This window comes from Lacerta agilis, chromosome 7, assembly GCF_009819535.1.
Source record: "Lacerta agilis isolate rLacAgi1 chromosome 7, rLacAgi1.pri, whole genome shotgun sequence".
Lineage (NCBI taxonomy): Eukaryota > Metazoa > Chordata > Lepidosauria > Squamata > Lacertidae > Lacerta > Lacerta agilis.
In genome coordinates, this window is record NC_046318.1 from 15,226,721 (window position 1) to 15,250,913 (window position 24,193).

General features: G+C 42.0%; 1 protein-coding gene across 2 annotated transcripts in view; it reads right to left on the bottom strand.

The window, feature by feature from the left end:
* Positions 1-24,193, bottom strand: part of CDH12 (cadherin 12) — a 243,202-nt gene that overhangs the window by 51,848 nt on the left and 167,161 nt on the right. For both annotated transcript variants that reach the window (XM_033154397.1, XM_033154396.1), the window contains exons 4-5: positions 15,152-15,271; positions 6,852-7,019 (exon numbers count right to left, since the gene is read on the bottom strand). In XM_033154397.1, the coding sequence (XP_033010288.1) occupies positions 6,852-7,019; positions 15,152-15,271 (288 nt within the window). The remainder of the gene's footprint in view (positions 1-6,851; positions 7,020-15,151; positions 15,272-24,193) is intronic.

Below are 24,193 nucleotides of genomic sequence, written 5' to 3' on the forward strand. Positions count from 1 at the left end.
CTTCTTCACTTAATTTGCATTATTCCACAATGTATCATTTATCTCAGTTAATTATACATCTTCTGTTTAAATGTGTAAGTAAATCTTTCTCCTCCTGAAGAAGATGAATTAAAACTGCTATAAATAAGTTGTAGCAGCTCTAGAGGTGATCACAGTATATTTTACAACAGTGGGGTCTATATTTTTTTCAGACCTAACGAAATTTCCAACCCTTCCAATTGATCACAGAATGCTGCCTTATCCCAACTGTCAAATGGTGGATTTCTTTCTGACCTTGTCAGATCCAGCTGTGCAGAGATGGGGAACTTGCGGCCCTCCAGTTGCTCCTGAACTAGAGCTCTCATCATCCCTGAACATTGCCCATCCTGGCTGAGGCTTAGAGGAGCTGATGTCTAATGATATCTGCAGAGCCACAGGTCCCCATCCTTGTGCTAATGTCTTAGATGCCATGTGTTGTTGTTGTTGTTGTTGTTTTTAAAAAAAACAACCGATGTGAAATAGATGAATGACTTGGCTAGTTCTCATTCCAAATCTAGAAGGGCCCCTGCAAATTTTATTTTTATTTATTTTAATAGTTATTTGAATTTAGTGAATTCATTTATTCATTCATCTGCAATTATATCTTAGGATCTAGCTATGCAGATTTAATTCATATATTGCAACCGTTCTGCAATATAAGAAACTTCTAACAGTTTCAAGCTCCTAATGATGGGAGGAGAGTGAATCTCAATACTTAACTATTCCTCTGTTAGGGTCCAAGTTCCACCCTGGGCATGCCAAAATGAGAGATGGGTGTAGTAGAATTTCATCTGGTCTACATTTTTAACTAAACCGACCTAACCCACATCTCCCAGACTAGAGGAGGTATCCTATGCGCAAGAAGCTGGCATAAAGCAAACTGGTATGCAGTAAGATGGCATAAAGTTACAACAGTTCCAATCAGCAGTGATGCTGTTGCTACCACTCTGCCTAAGCTTGGCAGAGGGAAAACAAGCCTTTGAATTAACGTTGTGCACCAGGTTGCAAGTCACACAATGGAAGTGAATGGGCTTAGGCTCCCTCTTAAGTTCCCGCTCCCTGCTGCTGCCATACAATGCCCCCAGAAGGCCACTTTTTTGGTACTTACACCCAGGATTGGACCGCTCATGAAGTGGGGTGAAGCAGATGCCATGGGTGAATGATGCCGAAGAGGGTGGCAGGGAACCTCTGCCCTCCCATATGTTGTTGGACTCTATTCTCCCATTCTCTGGCCAGTGGTGAGGCATGGTAGGTGTTTGTAGTCCAGCAACATTTGGAAAGTTACAGACTCTCCTTCACTGCTCTAAGCCCTAAGCCAAAAGGTTCCTTCTCAGTATTTGGAGAGGGAGCAAGGAAGAGTCTGGAAGCAGTCTACAGTGTCTCCATCATCATTAAAGTGCAACAGGCTTTAGCACCCAAAATGGCTTATGATGTAGCTTCTTAAAGGGCTGCATCAACCTGTCTGATTATTAAGATCATCTTCTGAGCCTTTCTGTGAATTTCACCAACCATTAGAGGTAAGTTGGATGGAGATGGTGCAGTATCTGTTGATTGGTGGATTGATTTGGTTGAATTTCTTACCCTTTATCATAAGTTCCCGGGCTGGATTACAACAACGTGAAGTGCAACATTGAAATCAGTTTAAAAACCATTCACAATCAGAAGAACAGGGTGAATCCTAATATATGTATCTCTCAGATATCAAAGACCTAGGTTTATATGATCTGAGGTGAAACCAGAGTATATCAAAGACCTAGGTGAAGAGGTGCATCTTCAGCCTATGGCAATGCTGTTCACCCCCATTTACTAATGAACACCTGGCCAAACGTAATTTGATTTGGTTATATTGGTTCACTCTGATGAGTTAATTTGTTTTGCAGATCCTGTTTATCCACTGTTCTTCCTGTGCTAGCAAAACCTATGTAATGTTAAAAAACCAGAAGCCTTCTTATTAGGTATTACAAGTATCGAGATACCAAAGGACCAGAAAAGACTGTTAACGTACGTGACAACACCCGCATGGATGCTACTAGCCCAGAGATGAAAGGAAGAAACAACCCTGACTAGAGAAGAATGGCAAACCAAGTTGATTGACTATGCCGAAATGGCAAAATTAACTGGGAAGCCCAGAAATCAAGAACTTTTAAGAAGAATGGGGAAAGTTTATGATTTGCTTACGAGACCACTGCAAGCAAGTTAAAAAAGTATGGTTAATTTAGAAGGATAAAATTTGGATAAATATTGATATGCAGTTGTAAATATTATCATGGAAGGGATGGGGGGAAGTCAGGAGATTCAGAGTAATCTCGATATTCGGACTTTGAATTGTTGTTTGTAATTTTTATTATTTTAAATCAATTTTTTTAAAAAAAATTAAAAAGGAAAACCTATGTAATGAAGGTGGTAGATGCACATTTTTGGGTAGGGAATTCCACAGACAATGTCCTCTCCTAGACTGCCCCTCCCAAGTATCCAATCTTAACATCCAAGGCTTTCACACCCAGTCTTTCAAACTCCTTCTCTAAAGTGGCTCACCACTTTGAAGATAATTGTAGATATGCCTTTTATATCTATTACTTTCTATGTTGCACTGGATCTGGATCTGCTCCCCTGCTGGTTGTGATACTTTATTACTGATGTTGTTGTTTTAACTTACTGTTTTAACTTACGTAAGCCACAAGGGTGTGATAACCATAATAAAATGAAAAAATGAAATGAGAAAATGAAAGGAATGATTTCATATGCAGCTATTTAAACTGCATAACAGCTGGATGCAATTACAGGTTGGTAGCCGTGTTGGTCTGCCATAGTCGAAACAAAATAGGAAATTCTTTCCAGTAGCACCTTAGAGACCAACTGAGTTTGTTCTTGGTATGAGCTTTCGTGTGCATGCACACTTCTTCAGATACACATGCATGCACACGAAAGCTCATACCAAGAACAAACTCAGCTGGATTCAAGGCAGAAATCACACAGGTGCTTTGAACGTAAGTGACTTCCTTGTTTGGGGGGGGGTGAACTGAGTCGCCACTTAATTGTAGCACATAGTGGTAATACTACAAGCTAATATAAATACAGGTACCTGTAGATTGATGTTCCTTCCTTCCCTCACCCCTTATTATTCTAACCACCACCTCCTGTTATGACTCCTTCCTATGAGGCATGTCAAAACAACTTAAAATCTAACATATATAAAACAGTTAACATATATAAAAATAGTTAAAACAGTTGCATACATAACTATTTTAATGGTTATGAACAGAGATTATTTTCAATTAGTGCAACAAGCCTGTTAAGTTTAGTCAGTCTTATAAAACTCTTTATAGCTTTCCTTGAAATTCCATGGAAGTTTCACTGACTGAGAAACCTTCATTTCAAATTCCACTGGAGGTGATACTCTGTGGCGACTGAACATTTCTCCTTTCCCCAGAGAGAAAGTTTTTAAACTAGAGCTCTCTCTGATGTGGTGTGATTTCATTTGTTTCATCTGGGCTCTGAGTTGTACAATTTGTTCCCCAGATGAATGAAATGGAAGCGGTACAACCTCCATGTGTGGGCTGTTGTTACATCAAAAATGAAACATGAGAACCAACTTCACTTGACCAAAAACAGTGGGAGAAAAATCCTCAACTGCTGGAACTCTGAGGGTGAAATCTTAGTGAATAGGAACTTGGCAGAATCTCCATAGTATGAGGGAGGGGAAAGTGGGGGGGGAAATGAAATTGACTGGGGGCGGGATAAACCTCATCAGACAACTTTGGATATAACCAAGATCACCTTGAGTCTGAAGCAGAACCTTGCTTTAGAAATTCAATGCATATACACAATGTTGTTGCCAATGTCAGAAATACTCCTAGTAGACCCATTGAAATTAACAGACATGATTAGCCTATGTCTATTCATTTAAATTGGGATGCAGGTGGCGCTGTGGTCTAAACCACAGAGCCTAGGGCTTGCCAATCAGAAGGTCGGCAGTTCGAATCCCCGCGACGGGGTGAGCTCCCGTTGTTCGGTCCCAGCTCCTGCCCACCTAGCAGTTCGAAAGCACGCCCAAAAGTGCAAGTAGATAAATAGGTACCGCTCTGGCAGGAAGGTAAACGGCGTTTCCTTGCGCTGCTGTGGTTCACCAGAAGCAGCTTAGTCATGGTGGCCACATGACCCAGAAAAACTGTCTGCGGACAAACGCCGGCTCCCTCAGCCTATAGAGCGAGATGAACGCCACAACCCCAGAGTCGTCTGTGACTGGACCTAATGGTCAGGGGTACCTTTACCTTTACCAATTCATTTAAATGCTTTTGCTCCAAGTGCAATTTACTTGGGTTACAACACACAACTTTTGCTTTAGGGAGTGAAAATAATAATGGATTTGCCTTGCACCTCTAATTTCACAACAGGCTAAAAGCCAGACTGAAGTGCTACACAAGACACACCCCTTCATCTCTCTCTCTCTCTCTCTCTCTCTCACACACACACACACACACACACACACCTTCATGACAGTGCTGCTCTACCTCTAGGAAAGTTTGGGGAAAGAAAAGAAGGATGAGATATATAGGAAGTCACAGTGAGGTTGTAGGAACATGCAGGAGATGGGATGCCCAGTATTCAGACCTGAAGATGCTCCTAAAGATGTCGTCAATGGTGATGTCATACACCATTAAATAAATTGGAGTTCTTGTTATTAAATATACCAAGAAAAAAGTGCACCAAGAACTCTGGCCAGTAAATTTCAATGGTGGGAATAAATCCAACTCACAAGTCAAAAATATATACTTTTGTTTGATTTTTGACTTGTGAGTAGGATTTATTCCCACCATTGAAATTTACTGGCCAGAGTTCTTGGTGCACTTTTTTCTTGATGTCATACACCAGCCTAGATCTAAGAATGGCTCATGCTCATGTTCCAAACTGCTGAAGTGACAAGCATTGTCCCCTTTGAACGCCAACTTGCTTTACAGCAGAGGGGGCCACCGCAAAGGAAAACAGAAATTCAGAATGTTTGGGCCAATCTCTTAACTGACCCTACAAGAAAATACCTGAAAAAACCAGAGATGAGATTAATTCGGAATCTACTGAGAAAAGCAAGCAATAAATTATATTCACGCCCCTTTCAATATGAACAATATACGACATACTAGAGAATACAAACCCTCCAGCCCAGATAAATGTAAGTCCTGGTGTAGGCAGCTGTAGCAGTTGTTTATGTGGGATCAATTTTATGGGTGAAAACACCTAAAGTTCCCCTACTTCCCACTAAAGTGTCTCTTCTGATTAAACCCTCCACAGTTCAGCAAAGCATTCCATGACATGATTGCCGTAGCTCATGCAAATTTTCTCGTTCAGTATTACTTCCTTGCCCCAGCCTGCATCGCACAATTTCTCTCTCGCGTACTCTCCTCTATTCCCACAAAGGCTGACAGCTATTATTTGGCTTTTGTGACATTCTATGTGATAGAGGTGAAAGGTTTTCAACTTGAGCTGTGCGCAGAAGGGAAGTCGGGGAAGAAGTGTTGGTTTTTCCGAGGGCAAATGCGTTGCCAAGGAGGAAACCGTTCTATATTCACGGCCACAGAGCTACAAGATTAGATCCCTGGAAGTGTAAAGAAAGAACTCCATGACATCTCTGCTGAACAAAATAAAAATAAAATAGAGAACAAGTGTTTGACATGTGTGTTTGCTAGCACTCTTTTCCCTTTGCACTTGGAAATGCCCAAGTCTATTAAGACACCGCATCTATTACAAAGCAATATTCAGGGCCTGCTTTAAGCAATAGCAGAAACAGTCAAAAGCACGGCTGGAGAGAACACTATATGAAACCAGGCATCTGGGAAAATGCAGAACTCTGTCTGCAATTCTTTAGAGAGGTCAGATGTTGTACATAACAGTTTGGGAATCTGGTGCTTTGCGGAGAAGCGGTAAACTATTGGAAAGGTGGTTGTGTGTGGGGGGGGGGAGAGAGAGAGAGATAAACCCAGAAAATGTTGACTTCTTTGGTGTTTCAGAAATATAGGGTGATTCATAATGTTCCAGATGCTGTAAAACAGTGACAGTCAATGACACGGACCACAACTGCAAACCGTGAAGTAGATGTACTCATAAAGTTTGTGTTCCGCTACTGAGGGAAGTGACGTAGGTGATACTGCATGTGTCACGTGACTAGTCAGGCAAAATAGCTGTGTCTGCAGTGGAGAAGGCGTGTTGTGTTCTTGAATTGAGCAGAACGGAATCTGTAACTGTTGTGCAGCGGCATTTTCGATCGCGATTCAGAAAACAACCTCCAAGCTGTGGCTTTTTCTTTAAAAAAAAATTCCCCTACTATTCTGTTACAGGTAACATAAGATATATTATATTCTTCTTTTTTATAGTGCGTTGAAACTTCATTATGAATCACCCTGTATATGCTTAATTGTAAGCAGATTTAAGGAATCTCCAGTAAGCATTTCAGAGCCAATCCAGAAACAGTTTCACTCACCACAGATCTGAGATTAGCTTCCTTCCCCAGCTGTTTCATTTAAACAAGACTTGCACAACCTGGTACCTTCTGAATGCTTTGGGCTCCAGCTCCCATCAGCTCTGGCCAGTGTGGTCAATGGTCAAGTGGTGGCCTTGACTCATACAATGTTGCAACAGATAATGCATTGGGGCAGGGGCAAGGGGAATACAATGTCTAGACCAGCTCTCCGCTGGCAAAAAATTGTCTTAATGTCATGCTATAAATTGACCCATGTGGCACCATGCTGCCATAGCACAAGTCATTTGGAACATTCATCAGACTGATATAATAAACACAAGCATTTTCATCTAGAATGTTACTCTTAGGTGATAGAACTTACTCTTGGGAAATCTGGGTGGATTGTCATTGACATCAGTGAGAGTGATGTTCACCGTAGTAGTTCCAGCCAATCCTCCAAGCTGTCCTCCCATGTCCTTGGCCTGAATGAGAACCTGATATTGCTCTTTGACTTCTCTGTCCATGTTTGGCAAGGCTGTTCTTATAACACCTTTTAAAAGAAACAAAATGAAGTTTCTCTGTGAGACAGCAGAACATTTACGAGACAGAATACTGTACCCACAACATCATAGCATTGTTTGGCACTGAACAGTGCCCCCAGAAAATGAACATTAATTGAACGCATACCACTCTTATGCTAGTAGACTATAAAACAGGAGCTTTTTAAAAAAACTATTTAAATTGGGGGAGCGGGACACCATTAGGTGTGTTTTGTTTGTTTGGTAATAATCAGAGGTACTTTTTAAGGGAGGGTATATAGAAAAGGGAAGGGAACCTATGCCAGTGGCAAAACATGGCTCCTCAGCCCTCCCCATACATGACATCAAGTATGGGGCAAGTAAGAGGGGTTCAAAGGAACAAGTAGAAGCTGAAAGTGGGCTCCTGAATGTTCCTTTTGCTGCAGCATAGCACACTCTCAACCACATATCAGCTGATGCATGGTAGCAGCATGCCTTGCTGAAAGAGGAGAAAGCAGTTTCCTCCCCTACCCCATTCGTCTGCCCAGCAAAATCTCTTTGCCCCTTTCCACCAAAATCTGGGCTTTGCCTACAACTAAGTTAGCCTGGAAAGATAATGTCTTTCAATACATGCACCAAACCAGTGTTTCACAAACTTGGGGTGTGTGTGTGTGTGTGTGTGTGTGTCTCCAGCTGTTTTTGGACTACAACTCCCATCATCCCTAGCTAGCAAGACCAGTGGTCAGGGTGATGGGAATTGTAGTCCCAAAACAGCAGGAGGCCCAAGTTTGGGAAACACTGCACTAAACAAAAGCAAATAAATAAACAAATCAAACCTCAGATCTTCATTATACACCTTTAGGTGCCAGACAAAAACATTCCTTATTAACCAGGCCTTTGATCGATCTGATTGACATCCCATGTCCTTTTTAAAATGTGGCTCTTTTGGGGGGGTGTTATTGGGCTGTTGTTTTTATTTGGATTACATTTATTGTGGTTTTTATGTTGATCTTTTTTGTGAACCACCTTGAGACCTCCGGGTGTAGGGTGGTATATAAATTAAAAATAATAATAACAAAAATTAGCTTTCAGAACAGAGGATGTCTCCGTTAAGGAAGGAGCAACTGCCTGTATAAATCCCATGTGCACCAGTAGTAGCCCCTGTTTCAGCATAGGCAGCTAAGACCGATGAGCCCCCATCCAGACTTTATTACATGCCATACCCCCAATAATGGACGACAGACTTCTGCCTTTATCATTCCAGCTTGACAAAACCCCTCTGAACAGCCCCAAATGAAAGGACGCCCCGGAGGTTTCTGAATCCATTTCAATTGCACTGGAAGAGGCACCTGCCAGGTCTGAAGTTGCATCTTTTGTGATGCTTTGTCAGCATCTTGTTGGAGGCTGGTACAGGCAGGGGTGCATGCCTTGCTGGGTGGCATGGAGTGAGTGAGAAGCTCTTTGGGATCATAGTATGGGGGCTACAGCCCAACATTTAATAAATAATTAGCCTCTCAAACATATGAAGAAACAAATGAAAATGCTCCGAACTTGCCTGGTCTAGTGATCTAGTATAGCACTGTGACTATATTTATTCATATAAATTCATATTCATATTCCCCATCATTCTGCCCGGACACTGAGGTCCAACGCCGAGGGCCTTCTGGCAGTTCCCTCACTATGAGAAGCAAAGCTACAGGGAACCAGGCAGAGGGCCTTCTCGGTAGTGGCACCTGCCCTGTGGAATGCCCGCCCATCTCATGTCAAAGAGATAAACAACTACCTTACATTCAGAAGACATCTGAAGGCAGCCCTGTTCAGGGAAGTTTTTTATGTGTGATATTTTCATGTATTTTTAATCTTTGTTGGAAGCCGCCCAGAGTGGCTGGGGAAACCCAGCCAGACGGGTGGGGTACAAATAAATTATTATTATTATTATTATTATTATTATTATTATTATTTGGCCAAACTGCGGGAGGCAGTGAAAGATAGGCGTGCCTGGCGTGCTCTGGTCCATGGGGTCACGACGAGTCGGACACGACTGAACGACTGAACAACAACAACATTATTATTATTCATGCACTGTATCAAAAATATCATCAACTAGTTTTAAAGCTAGCCAAAGTCTTCCTAATGAGCAATTGTCTATCATCTCACTAGAGATGTACTCAATCAAGCAATGATCCCCCCCCCCCCAGGTTGATGTCCAAAGGCTTGTTCCAATTTTTATTATGTAATAGAACTCGGTCTTCAGTTTTTTGTTTCATTTTTGTTTCAAATCAATGATAATAATAGTCATGTCTGAAAGAGCTCATGGGCAATAATCTCTTTCTTCTCTCATTTTTTTTAAAAAAATTAAAAGTCTTAGTTAAAATGAGAAACAGTCTCTTCAAAAGCAGGTGTTCATGAGCTGTGCCATAAGCACTTAACCAGAGCAAATAATTACGTGCAGTTAACCCCCAAGAAAAAGAGAAAATATTTCATTATTTGCCTGCACTTTGCCAAATGACATAAGGAATCTATACCATGGCTCTGTTTATGGAACTTGCATTTTCTTGACTGCCGTAAAAATCTGATCTGTGACATTAAAAAGTATAGACTCATAGGCAGGGGAGGGAGAACTAGGGCTGATGGTATTTTGTACAAAAACAGAGGTTAAATATTTAGACAGGGGGAAGCAAAATATTTAGTTCTAATCCAAAAAATTCTATCATGTGGCCCTAGACATATCACTCAACTTTTACTCAGAGTAGACCCATTGCAATTAATTCCAATTAGTCTACTCTGAGTATGAGTTAGTGGAATACAAACCATACTGCTGATCATCTGTACATGCAAAAATAATTAAATCTAATCACTCTGATCCATGGGGTCATGAAGAGTCAGAAATGGCTAAACGACTAAACAACAACCAATCACTCTGAAGGCATGAGTGGCATTATAGTTTGCGATCTGACAGCCTCTATTCAGGCCTTTTAGAGGTTAAGAATCACAATGCAGTACAGATTTGCAAACATCATCATCTAGTGATCCCTGTTTCTGTTATATGCACATGGCCAGCTTCTTGGAACTATAAAATCATGATTCTTCAAAAGCAGGTGGTAGAATCTGAAGCTGCAACCCAATACTACAGAAGTGTGAATGTTTTAAAGGACCAACTCTCTAGAGAATGGGTGAGTACTTCTCCTTTGTGTGGCCTCTCACCTGCTGTCCCCTGGATTCTTGGGCAAGCACAGAAGAGCGGAGAAGTAGCTGACTTGTATTGGGAATACAGGGGAAAGCCACCCATGCAGGGGTGTGGCAAGGGTAGGGGGCGCTCCGCCCCATGTTCTATAATGGAAGGGGTGACAAATTATCAAGGATAAATTACTGTCCTACTAGGGCAGTTCATAATTTATTTATTTTTTTAAATGCCTGCTCCAAAGGTCTTATCTTACTGTACTAGGGATTATATAGCTATATATGAAATTTCATGCATATCGGTTAATATCTTGACCATCCTCCACCAAAATAGCTGTTTACTTGGCTGTTTTCCTATGTCGTGAAGGCTGAAATTTCAGTTCAGTGGAGCACTTACTGTTCCCAACCCTAACCCTGTGGAAAGCCATCTAATTAGACTTTAATTTAATTTCGAGATGTTTTTAGGAGGTAATTTAACTATTGTTTGATTTTATACCAATGTTATGTATCTGATGTTAGCCACCCTGAGCCTGACTTCGGCCGGGGAGGGCGGGATATAAATAAAAGTTTTATTATTATTATTACTTGTTATTATTCCTTTGTAAGAAAATATAAAATAATGTAAACCCATTTTTGCAGGGGGGAATCAATGGGGGGGGTGACAGGAAATTTTCCCCACTGGGTACCACCTGACCTTCCCATGCCTCCGGGGGGGGGGGGGGTTTGACAAAAAATCTTTTGCCCCCGGGTACCAATTTACCTTGCTACGCCCCTGCACCCATGAGATTTTGGATTCCAGCTAGGGTTCTGCAGGCTTATGGCCAGTAAAAACCTCTGCTTCCATACCAGGAACCTGCTCAAGTTTCTTAGCTAGTGACATAGCAGCTCTGGGTTCAACCAGTTCATTTACCTCTGCCTGTGAGCTTGAGGCAGAGGAGAAGCTCATGAAGAAGAAGAAGAAGAAGAAGAAGAAGAAGAAGAAGAAGAAGAAGAAGAAGAAGAGGAGGAGGAGGAGGAGGAGGAGGAGGAGGAGGAGGAGGAGGAGGAGTAGTTTGGATTTGATATCCCACTTTTCACTACCCGAAGGAGTCTCAAAGCGGCTAACACTCTCTTCTCCCTTCCTCCCCCACAACAAACACTCTGTGAGGTGAGTGGGGCTGAGAGACTTCAAAGAAGTATGACTAGCCCAAGGTCACCCAGCAGCTGCATGTGGAGGAGCGGAGACGCGAACCCGGTTCACCAGATTACGAGTCTACCACTCTTAACCACTATACCACACTGACTCTTATATAAAGAATAGGAAAGGAAAGCAATCGGTCCCAATGGGGAGCAGTGGAGAAAGACAAATCACTGGTAAAGCTACCTAGACCCCAGAAGGATAAAGGATTTCAGATAGGGCTATTGTGGTTTAAGGAAAAGTGGATTGAACAAGCTCCCATGCTTTGAGACCACCCATATCCAATGACCATGGCATTTTTCCCCAGTGTGAAAATCCCCAGCTTGTGAGTGAATATAATTAATTAAGGTGGCACCGAGAACAAAAGCAGGAAGAAGCGGAGCAGGGGATCCTGGGGAAATCTTTGTTGTCATCATTCATCTCATCCAGAAACTTTATATAACACACGTATAGCCTGGATTTTAACACCTCTGTATTGTCAGCGAGATCTAATTAAAAGAAGAGCATTAAAGGAGGCGATTTTTATCCCCTAGAGCCCGAGGAAGGGGGAAAAAACACACACATCCTCATCCTAATTTAAAAAGTAAACTCTCTGATTCACACTTGCGATATCATCTTTTGTTAAAACAGGGTATATTTGACAGAGGACATGACCTCTAGAGTGCCTGCACTGACAGCGTTATGCTGTTTCCACCTCCAGTCATTGATTAGCCAGGAAGCCAGGGTCTTTAATACTCCATCTGACATTCAAGGAGAGGTTTTTGCAGGGAAAAGAAATTCCATTTGCAGAAAGGGGGCAGGCAGGCAAGCTCTTTCTTACGTTGCATTCAAGGCACACAATTGGCAGAATTTAGTGCAGAGCGTTTTGGTTAAGCCATTGAATTATTAAATACAGAAGCAGGAGTGACATTTCGGAACACAGGGCAAGATATGCAATTAACTGTCATCCTGTCCCAGGAGCTTTTCTGGGTCCCTCTACCGGACTCTGAACAACAGCCTGACATTATTGCTTGTCTCCCATCCTCCAGGCCAGACAAATGCCAAAAGCAAGCAGCTGGGGAAAGGCAGGTTTCCCACTGAACACCAATGTTCATTAGAAGCCTGGTTTATTCCAGATTAATAAACATTTCCTGTATCATCCAAGCAGTACTGCACACATGCTCAGAAGATCCTAGCTAAAACTCATGTGCAGAATATAGCCTACTGGAAATTTGGCTCAGGGTAAGATTAAACGAGATTCACGAGAGGGGGGGAGGCGAATCACCATGCATTGAGCTTTCATATTAAATTAAACCTTTTGTCTATGTTTGGATAGCACAGTAAACTATGCTTTATCATGGTAAGTTCATGCATTCTCCTTTCCATCTCCCATTCCAGTTCTGCCATGAAGATGAACTTAATCTTGTGCTTAATCTTAACTATGGTTTGTTGAAAGAAGTCAGCTTCATAACCGCATACCCTCCAATATTTGTCCAAGGAAATAGGGACATCCTATTCTATAAGAGGATGGGACACGGATGGGGCTGTGGGTTAAACCACAGAGCCTAGGGCTTGCCGATCAGAAGGTCAGAGGTTCGAATCCCTGCAACGGGGTGAGCTCCCATTGCTCAGTCCCAGCTCCTGCCAACCTAGCAGTTTGAAAGCACGTCAAAGTGCAAGTAGATAAATAGGTACCAGTCAAGCGGGAAGGTAAATGGCATTTCCATGTGCTGCTCTGGTTTGCCAGAAGTGGCTTAGTCATGCTGGCCACAGGACCCGGAAGCTGTACGCCGGCTCCCTCAGCCAGTAAAGCGAGATGAGCGCTGCAACCCCAGAGTCATCCGCAACTGGTCAGGGGTCCCTTTACCTTTACCTTTTATTCTATAAAAAATAGTGATATTTATACTCCACCCATCTGACTGGGTTGTCACAGCCACTCTAGCCGGCTTCCAACATATTTAAAAACATAATGAAATATTAAAGAGTTTCCCTATACAGGGCTGCCTTTAGATGGCTCAAGGGTCGGATAACTCCAGATCCTCCAAAATTCCTCCCATGAAAATAGGGATGTCCTAAGGAAAAGCTGGGCATTCTGGGATCAAATCAGAAACTGGAATGGCTTATGTAAAGCTGGGACCGTCCCTGGAAAATAGGGACACTTGGAGGGTCTGTAACCCACAGTTTAAAGTGGCTTGTTTCAAACAATCCATGCTTAAAGTGACCACAGTGTGTTGAATTGGCATAATACAACCAACTGTGATTAATCTAAATCAGAAATTAAAGCTTCCAAATGCCTCCTCCTAGCTATGCTGGAGGTGGGGGTGGCACAGAAGCCTGAGGCTTGCCAGTGTGCATTTGCATCACTGTAAACCTTTGTTTACAGTGATGCGGGAGGCAAACTGCGGGAGGCAGTGAAGGATAGGCGTGCCTGGCGTACTCTGGTCCATGGGGTCACGAAGAGTCGGACACGACTGAACAACTGAACAACAACAACAAACCTTTGTTTAATATGTTGTCCCAATGTAGCATTTGGAGTTGGTCTGCTATATAAAACACAGTAGAATTCTGAGGTGCATCTCTTTGAGAAGTCAGATTCAAACTGCTGATGCTTAAATGTTCCATCAGAAGGGGGGGGGGGTTGTACACAGAAACCTAGCATGTCAGGGTGGTTACCCTCTTCCCCGACATGCTGGTTTTCTATTTCAGTGAGACTTTTATACAGGGAAATATTTAAACTTGTGATTCCAGCCCTTATCTGCTGGAAATGACACAATTCAGCAAGATGTGCACCAGTTCTGAAAACAGCTGTTATGTTTCAATCAGGGGGCATGGGAATTGTGTTTATTATGTAGCAATCACTACATTTGGGTGTGTGTGTGTGTGAGGAAGGCATTCACAGGGAAGAAGCAGCACACAGGAGTTCTCCCACCTAACTTGCTATGAAGTTGCTTAGGATTGCAACTGGAGTCGCTGACATCTAGAACAAATATTCAGCTGTTATCTGTTATAAAGCAACCTTAAGTGTTTTAAGTGATAGGCTGAATTGGTACAATAACTTAGTCATATAACAGTGGCTGGTATTCAGAATTGCATGGGTGCCATTCTACCTGTGAAATTATTTTTGGGAAGTGGCAATTTCAAACATGGCAGCTGCACCCATTTTTTGAACCTTTGTGGGCAGCATTTGAAGAATTGTTTATTTGTAAATTCTAATGGAAAGGGACCCAGTCCACAATGCTTGGACTAATGAATGGCTCGGAACGCACTCATCCTCCAGATCTCATGTGCTGAATTTTGCAATGCAGTTCTTGGCACAGAAAAGTACCCAAAGACATATAAAATAAAAATCTTTATGCATGCATATTTCTGTAAGAAAATACATCCAGAAATATATTTTTGAATATGCATTTATATGTGTGTTTTCTTTTGTGTGTGTTAATCGCTCAGGATAATGCCAAAAAAACAGCAAACAGCCTTATGAATTAACACATGGGAAACTGGCATGGACTTGTGAAGTGTCTGATCCATCCATCCCTTACCATAATCACCTGGAAGCTGTTTTACAAAATTTCCCATATGGAACGCTGCCTGTTCATTTCTTTGATAGACCTTGATTCAGCAGAGCAATCCTTATATTTGCTGAATTCTGAAAAGGCAATGCTACTTACCTTGTGCTAATGAGAAGCAGCTGGTGCTTTTCACAAACAACAATACTGTCACCTTTTCTTCTACTGTCATCGGATAAAGACTGTCCAGGCGGGCATCTAATCAGTTTGATATTTGAAAGTGGGAAACAATACTATTCTCCCTTGCAAATATGTTCATTACCTGTCTTGGGATCAATGGAGAAATATGGCTGTCCCTGAAGGATGCTGTAAACCACTCTGGCACTATTTCCATAGGTCGGGTCATCGGCATCGGTTGCTTTGACCTGTAGCACATATGCCCCTAAGAAAAGGTGAAAAGAGGGAGAAATAGCTTCATTTAGTACCGTATTGCCCCAAATATAAGCCACACCCAAATATAAGTCACAAATTCAAGGGGGGGGGAGAGAATACCCGAATATAAGCCGCTCCCCTAAAATTTCCGCAGGCACTCACACCCATTCTGTTTTACCGCATGTCTGTTTCAGCAGCCATATCGTAAAAGCCAATTTTTGTAAGGTCGCGAATTTAAGCAGCACTTTAACTTTTCAAGGACGGAATTTAGAAAAAAAAGTGCAGCTTATATTCAATGCGGTAATATAGTTCCACTCCTGTGAATCTTGTTTTCTGGATGAAGTAATATTCAAGGTGTACACTGAAGGTATGCTTAAAACAAGCTTAAATACAAATGGGTCAAAGCAGATCAATGATCACAAGAAGAACCCTGTTGGATCAGACTGAAGACCCATTTAGTACAGCATCCCTTTCTCACATTGGCCATCCAGATGGTGTGGGAAGCCTGCAGGCAGGACCTACATGCAAACAGCACTCTCCCAGCAACTGGCATTCAGAGGCACATCTCCTCTGATCATGAAGGTAGTCCACATGAGCAGTAGACATCAATATCTTATCCTCTATTTGCGCTTCCTTCATTTCCTTTGTAAAAGCTGCAGAATGTTTGGCTACTGATAGATGCTGGGAGTGCAAACTATTTGAGTCAACGACTGTGTTCTCTTAGGGTTAAATGTTAAAACTTACATGCTGGCAGTGGGCGGGGCAGGAATGAAAGGTGGGCGGGGCACCTCATTTGTCTCTCTGCAAACCCCTCCCCCCATGGTGTTTCCCATCTTACCACTTGAATGAAAGAAGACCAAGGTAGCCCTAGGGCAGGCATAGGCAAACTCCGGCCCTCCAGATGTTTGGGGCTACAATTCCCATCATCCCTGACCAGTGGCCCTGATGGGAATTGTAGTCCCAAACATCTGGAGGACTGCATTTTGCCTATGCCTGCCCTAGGGGCCACAAATTGTTCCACTGGCTTAAGAGCTTGGTGTTGTGTAGGTGGAGGCAGTTAAGGGGTGCTCCTGAGATTGACCAACCCACCTTCCTCTAAGGATCACTAATCTTGCCACACTACAACTTCCTACAATATACACCTCCAACTTTTCAACTGGATATGTGTAGATACTCTGGAGGAGACATCTATTGACAAGTGAATACATTTTCCCAATTGCATTTGGCCAAGCCAAAGTTGGGGTGATAGAAAGGAACTGACTCAAAGTGGTCTGTTCAGAACATCATGGAGTTAACAGATGGGGGAATATCCTGCCATTCTATACATCCTTAAGGAACTTCAGGTGGAATGCAACAAGTGGCATTCGTGTTCTGTTATGCACATGCACATTTCTGATACTCACTAGCTGTGCCAGAGTATAAAATCTGGCAATTCTGCATTACCGGTAGCTTTCCTCTTAAAACTGCAGGGTGTTCTTATTATTCATATGGTTGCTCTAAAAATGTAACACTTGCAATGGTAATATTGCCAAATATAGCATGCTGTCACCCAAAAAAAGAACAGCATGTCCTTATTTCTGTATTCCAGCAAAATCAATCAACATACATCCACCTTGCTGCCTTGCCCTCAACTTCTGTGCTTTTTTCTTTCCCTTGAAAGAACTGCAAAGGAGATTTAAGGATTCAGTATATTGCAATTCAGATCAGGAAGGCCTTAGATGCAGACTGCGTTTTCCTGACCTGTCATTGGCAAAGCCTTATGACCGTGAAAGTATATGGAGCATCTGTAAAGAGAGATGCTGACATTGCCTGTCTTTTAGGGGAGGGGGAAATTACCAATTATGTGCTGTAAAGATAAACTCCTGAAGTTGATTCCTCCATAAGTAATATGAGAAAGAAATATTTGACCTAGAGAAGAGCTTTTTTTTCTAATTTGCTACATTTGTGTCTGGGCTGCCCCTGATAACAGGATGAGCTTGCTGGCTCCATCAATATCTCAGCTGTAGAAAGAGCATCCCCATCTCCTGCTATACATTCCTGAAAATGTATATATCTTCTCTTTTCCAACTGTCTGAAGTAACATTCTTCACATAAACAGTCCAGCCAATCTGTGTTATGAATAACAGCAAGTCAGGATTTTATTTATACATGTGCTCTACATGTTAGAGAGGGATATATATATATATATATATATATATATATATATATACACACACACACACACAAAAAGGGAAGAAAATGTATTTGTGTTTTGTGCAGGCCCATCTAGTACCAGAAATAATATTTGCAAGCATGAAAAATTAGATGTATTTCTGAAAATCTCAATTCAAAGTTATGAACGGGGGTTTTTTAACGTGAAAAGTAAACATGTTTTTGCTGATTGCAAAATAAAAATGCTTTAAGTTATGTTACGTTTCTCAATTGTTTTGATTTTTAAACATGAAATCTCATAAATGTTAAATGTTAAATACCAATAACCATCTTCCTTCCTAGAATTCTCCCCCCTCCCGCGCACCACCTTATCATTGTCAAATGCTAAGTAATGTTAAAAATGAATGCATGCCAACAATCAATTATGACAAACCATGTAGGCCTATGCTATTTGCCAATGTCATATGCCATCTTTTCAAACCGTTTCAAGCTATTTTCTGGGAAACCTCGGTTCGGCAGAAGTTTATCAAGGGATTATTCAAGAAGTACAGCTAAACAACATCAGTTGGATCCAACAACTGATCTTCCTCTGCAATGCACAGACAATATTCAGAAAATCCAAAATTACCAAAATTAGGTGAAGATCTGCAGCTCACCAGCAGAGCTTCATGTATGCAAAAGGTCCCAATCCCTGACATCTTGATGTAGGGCTGTGGAAGAATCTGGTTAAAGGCCTTAGAGAGCCTCTGCCAGTCAGCAGAGAAACTGAGTTGGATGGACTAACAGCTTACGACACTTTCTAATATTCAGCATCCAAATCCAAAAAGGGACAAATTTCCCCCTTTTTAATCTCTATCTAGCACCAGTTCCTTTCCTAATGTTATGAGAGCAACCATTATATATATATATATATATATATATATATATATATATATATATATATATATATATCTCACTCATCCAACATTGGCTTAAGAGACATTTCATCACGATGTGGCATAGGAACTCTTTGAACAAATTTAAATGACAAAGAGAACCTGCTTCTAATCTGGCATAACACTGATTGGTACCATGAATCAGATATCAAAATCCTCTTATAGCGCAGTCCTAACTACACCTACTCAAAGGTAAATCTCATATGCATCTCTCTCACACACATGCCATGCATCATACTGTTTGGAGTATAGGAGGCAACGTTCCACAGGTAAAAAAATAAAGTAAAATTGCATGCTACATCCCTGTCTTAGGTAGTGAGAAGAGTAAATCAAGACAGAATTGCTTTCTAGCAGTCATCTCATTACTTTCCTGCCAGAGATACTACTCTGTAATAGCTCCATTGCATCACAAATCATTAAGATTTCTTTCTTCTTTTTCATGGATGGTAGAGTTGAGGGGGGAGGGGGGACCAAAAAAAAATTCCCTCCCAAGACTTTCCCCCCTTAAAAAGTAAGCTTTTTTATAAAGTTCTGCCATGTTCAAGAAACTCTTAACTTTTTGAAAAAGATGAAAAATCACAAGCGAACCTAAAAATGACCCCATATAGGAACCTGCTGCCACACTCTGCAGTCAATGTGCATGGTTTTTCTTAATTGCAAAGAAGGTTTTTTTACAATATTTATAAATTTAGTATTTATAAATAATCCACATCGGGGTGTATTGTGTTTTTTTTAATGCAGATTATGTTTATGTATTTATAAGGCTATCTGGAAGTTTAGACAGTCTTCTGGCTTACCTAACATTTACCGTTTTTGCATGACTAAAGGAAATGCATTCGTGCAAAATAGCGGCTAATAGGCTGTACCCAAAATGCATGTTAAAAAGACCTGCGGGGACAGCACAACTGCCCAGGAAAAATATTGTAGCAGGAAGAAGACACAACCTCATTGTTGTTGTTGTTCAATCGTTCAGTCGTGTCCGACTCTTCGTGACCCCATGGACCAGAGCACGCCAGGCACGCCTATCCTTCACTGCCTCCCGCAGTTTGGCCAAACTCATGTTAGTAGCTTCGAGAATACTGTCCAACCATCTCATCCTCTGTCGTCCCCTTCTCCTTGTGCCCTCCATCTTTCCCAACATCAGGGTCTTTTCCAGGGAGTCTTCTCTTCTCATGAGGTGGCCAAAGTACTGGAGCCTCAACTTCAGGATCTGTCCTTCTAGTGAGCACTCAGGCCCGATTTCCTTGAGAATGGATAGGTTTGATCTTCTTGCAGTCCATGGGACTCTCAAGAGTCTCCTCCAGCACCATAATTCAAAAGCATCAATTCTTCGGCGATCAGCCTTCTTGATGGTCCAGCTCTCACTTCCGTACATTACTACTGGGGAAACCATAGCTTTAACTATATGGACCTTTGTCGGCAAGGTGGTGTCTTTGCTTTTTAAGATGCTGTCTAGGTTTGTCATTGCTTTTCTCCCAAGAAGCAGGCGTCTTCTAATTTCGTGACTGCTGTCACCATCTGCAGTGATCATGGAACCCAAGAAAGTGAAATCTCTCACTGCCTCCATTTCTTCCCCTTCTATTTGCCAGGAGCTGATGGGCCCAGTGGCCATGATCTTAGTTTTTTTGATGTTGAGCTTCAGACACAACCTCATTAGCAAGTTATATAAGTGCACAAGGGTTTGGATAACAGTGGAAGTTTTCCGATGTAGTTTGCTCATCTTGTATTTTCAAATCCATACTGTCAGCTCGCGTGACTGAAGAGGGGGCAGGAAGGAAAAGGCTTCAAGGAAAAAAAAAACCCACAAAGACAGCTTCTAGTTGGACTCTTACTGATGTAAAGGAATAGCTGATTGAACATTAGTGTGGGAAGAATTGCTGAAGGTCCCTGCCTATTATTAGGTGCCCCCATTGTTCTACACCACGGGTGTGAGAACCTCTGGCCCATGGGTCAAATTTGGTCCACTGGGCTTCCCACTTGGTTTACTGGGCCATTTCCCCCCCCCAAACCACACCCACCTGCCCCACACTTGACATCATACATGGCATGAGGTGGGGCAGGTAGAGGATGCAGTTTGATCAGTTACATGTGTCAGTTGCCTGTTGGAGATTTTCTGGGCAGTAAATTTGGGCTTCCCTGTTTACTGCCACTTGAGATGAAAAAGTAAAAATAAGAGAAGCTCTGTCCGAGCCCCTCCAAAGTAGGCCTCTGATTTTAATAAATGCCAAGTAAACAGCACCATCATTTGGCCTTGGGTCAAAAAGAGCTTTGATGAGTCTCTTCTCGATTCTCCTCCCTCCATCTCCAAAGTGCAGCATCAGCTTCAAAATATCCGAAAAAGCTCCTCAGCAGAATGCCACAGAGGGGTGGAAGGGCTGTCACACTTAGTTTGAAGGGTGGGAACAGAAATAGACGGATGCCCAGCATTTGAACATTAATGCAGCTCGACAACCGTAATGTCACTCAGAACATGCAGCACTCATGGCCATCAGCCCTTGCCTTTCAAAATCGGTAGCATCATCCAAAGACCAGGCAGAACAAGAGGACAGCCATGTGAAACATTTTCAAAGCTGATTTGCATACCGACTGATGCGTGCTCCTGGGTGGCTGTGTTGCCTTCAGAAAGCCAAGTGTGTGATAAGGAGACCTACACATAGCATGACAAATGGCCTCCCAGAAATTGGACATGACACGAGAGCTCAAGGAGAAGTTTGCCATAAAACCACGATAGCCACTCTAATATGCAAAGTTTCCGACATGCTGCACTTCTCATAGATTAGCACTGCGCACGGCAAAAAAGAATTGCAAGTCTCAGCAGCAGCTCGGAGTAGGTCAGAAGGAAACAGAGGTGTAAAGTAAATGGGATTTGTTTCTGAACAAGCCACACAAAGCAAGAAAAGTGACACCTCTAATTGCTCTAATTGACTAGTGGCCGGTGTGAGAGTGCTGTGCTATCTGATACACAAAACACTTTCTAATAAGAGTTGCTACAGAAATTGAGCCTAAAGAGGTAGTTTGAAGCAAATCTGGAGTGGCTGGGTGCTAAATACATAAGAAATTGCAAGTGCTAAATACCTGAGGAATTCTGCGGACTCTAACTGAATTGCAAACAAGGAGATATCTGACAGAAACAAGGAAGCTTCTCCCCATGAAAACAACAGAGGAATTTCAGAGCCCCCAAACTAAAAAGCCCCAAGTAAGTTCAAGGGCCAGTGACATTTCTCACTGAAGTCTTGAACCTTTCTGTTTTTTTATTATCTTTTTACATTGTATGTTGTTTTTTTTACTAGCTTCTTACTGCAATTTGGAGAAGGGACTTTTAAGATCTAGCTCCATGGTTGTTAATCTATTCTGGTTACAAAAACGCCTCTGAGAATTAAGACTTTATATTATTTCTTACAATCAACTCATAATACAATGACACAGCAAAGAAACCCCACCCATAACTGGCCTCCCCTTCCACTACACAACTTCGAATTTAACAATTTAATGGCACAAGGGGGGGGGGGGAAACTGTTCCTGTGCCTGGCCGTTTTTGTGTATAAAGTCCTGTAGCAACGTCCGGATGGAAGTAAGTCAAACAGATGATGACCGGGATGCAAAGGATCTGCGATGATTCCCTCTGCTCTCTTCCTAACTCGGGTAGCATAGAGTGTCACTATTGAAGGCAAGCTAGCACCAATTACCATTTCTGCAATTCTTACTGCTCGCTGGAGCCTTTTCTTGTCCATCTTGGAGGCTGTGCCGTACCAAGCAGTAACAGAGTTACAGAGAACAGTTTCAATGATGCCTCCATAAAATTGGATCAACACTTCCTGGGACAATTTAAATTTCCTTCGTTGATGCAGGAAATACAACCTCTGGTGGACCTTTTTAATAATACTATTGTTGTTGCCTGACCAATTTACATTTTGAGAAATTATAGAGCCCAGGAACTTAAAGGACTCTACTACTGCAACCATGTTGCCAAGGATGGAAAGTGGCGGCAGGACGGAAGAGTACTTTCTAGAATCAATTACCATTTCCACTGTCTTTTGGGCATTTAGCACCAAATTATTTCTGGTGCAGCACAAAACAAGACAGTCTACTTCCCGGATACACAGATTTATCCTCCTCCTGGATAAGCCCAATAACTGTTGTGTCATCAGCAAATTTCAAGATCTTAACTGATGGATCAGTTGAGGTACGGTCATTTGTGTATAGAGAGAAAAGCAGTGGGAAAACCACACACCCCTGGGGAGCACCTGTATGGATGGTATTGTTGCTCGATATAATTTTCCCCAACCTCACCTGCTGCCTCCTGTCTGTTAAAAAGCTGTATATCCATTGGCAAACAGGGGCAGGTACATTAAGATGAAGTAATTAGAAGACAATTTAGATGGAACAATAGTATTAAAAGCTGAGCTAAAGTCCACAAACAAAACTCGCACATAGGCCCTCAGGGACTCCAGGTGTTGCAAGATGTAGTGCAATGCCATGTTGACCATGTCATCTACTGACCTATTAGCTCGAAAAGCAAGGGATCAGTAATGCCTTTCAAATAGGCCAGCACTAGTCTCTCAAAGACTTTCATTACCACGGATGTTAAAGCAACCAGTCTATAATCATTCAGCACACTGACGGAAGGTTTCTTAGGTACCGGAATGATGACAGAATGTTTAAAGCATGAAGGGACTCTACAGAACTCCAAAGAATGATTAAATATCTGTGTGAGGATTGGAGCCAATTGTGCCGCAAGCAAAGAGGAGCCACCCTGTCTGTGCCTGGAGCTTTTCTGGCTTCTGTCTCTGTAAAAGGCTCCGTACATTTTCTTCCCAGGTCACCAGTGGGGTGGTATCAGAACACAATCAATGCCAAGTAGCCAGAAAATTCTTCTAATGATAAGAAAGAAAGAAAGAAAGAAAGAAAGAAAGAAAGAAAGAAAGAAAGAAAGAAAGAAAGACACTTAGAGATTTGTGAAAATATAGCTTCTTTATAAAGTATTTTGAATGAATGAATATACTGTTTCCCCCTTTGTATGAAACATTTTATGTGCTATAGATATACAGCTATTGCAAGCCCTGAAAGGTTAATGTGCCTTACAGTCTTCCCTAACCTGGAGTCCTCCATATGTTATGGACCCCAACTCCCATTATCTCTGACCATTGGCCATGCTGGCTCACGCTGCCGATAAGAGCATTTTCTGATCAGTTGTCATTAGGGTTGCACTAGGCATCTGTTCTATTAAACATGGTTATGATTTTCAGATAAAATGCAACTTCCTTTATAATAAGGAATGGAACAGGAATACCAACATACCCTCAACTAATGTTGGAGCAACAGCCCAAGCTCCTTCCTTCTCAGCAAGTCTGTGTTTATGCTTGATCTTCACTCCAGCCCCGTGAGCTGTCCATGTTGCTGAACAAACACTGGCAGCCACACACCTATGCCATGCCTGGCTAGGCCAGCTCCCAAGAACAGAAAAGAGCCTACCAAAATATTCTTCTTCACACAACTATTAAAAGCCTCCTTTGGCTCTGGTCACAGATATTTTATGCCACATATTAGTACAAAGGAATTTATAATTAAATTCGTATTACCTGCCTTTCAATTATTCACCTTCAACATATGTTTGTGCCAATCGGAGAAACCTTAGCAAGTAGCCTCGCTGTTTCTTATAACTTGTTCATGACTACCCCTTTCCGTTTCCCAACCCCATTAAGAATAAGACAAATTGTCAGGGAAATAGGGAGTGAAAATGTATTGAGCTATGAGAGACCTACCCCACTAAAAACTTTATATTCTACCCTGATTCTCAGAGTGTAGCCATAATATCACAACCTCCTTTCCTTCAAACTGTGAGAATT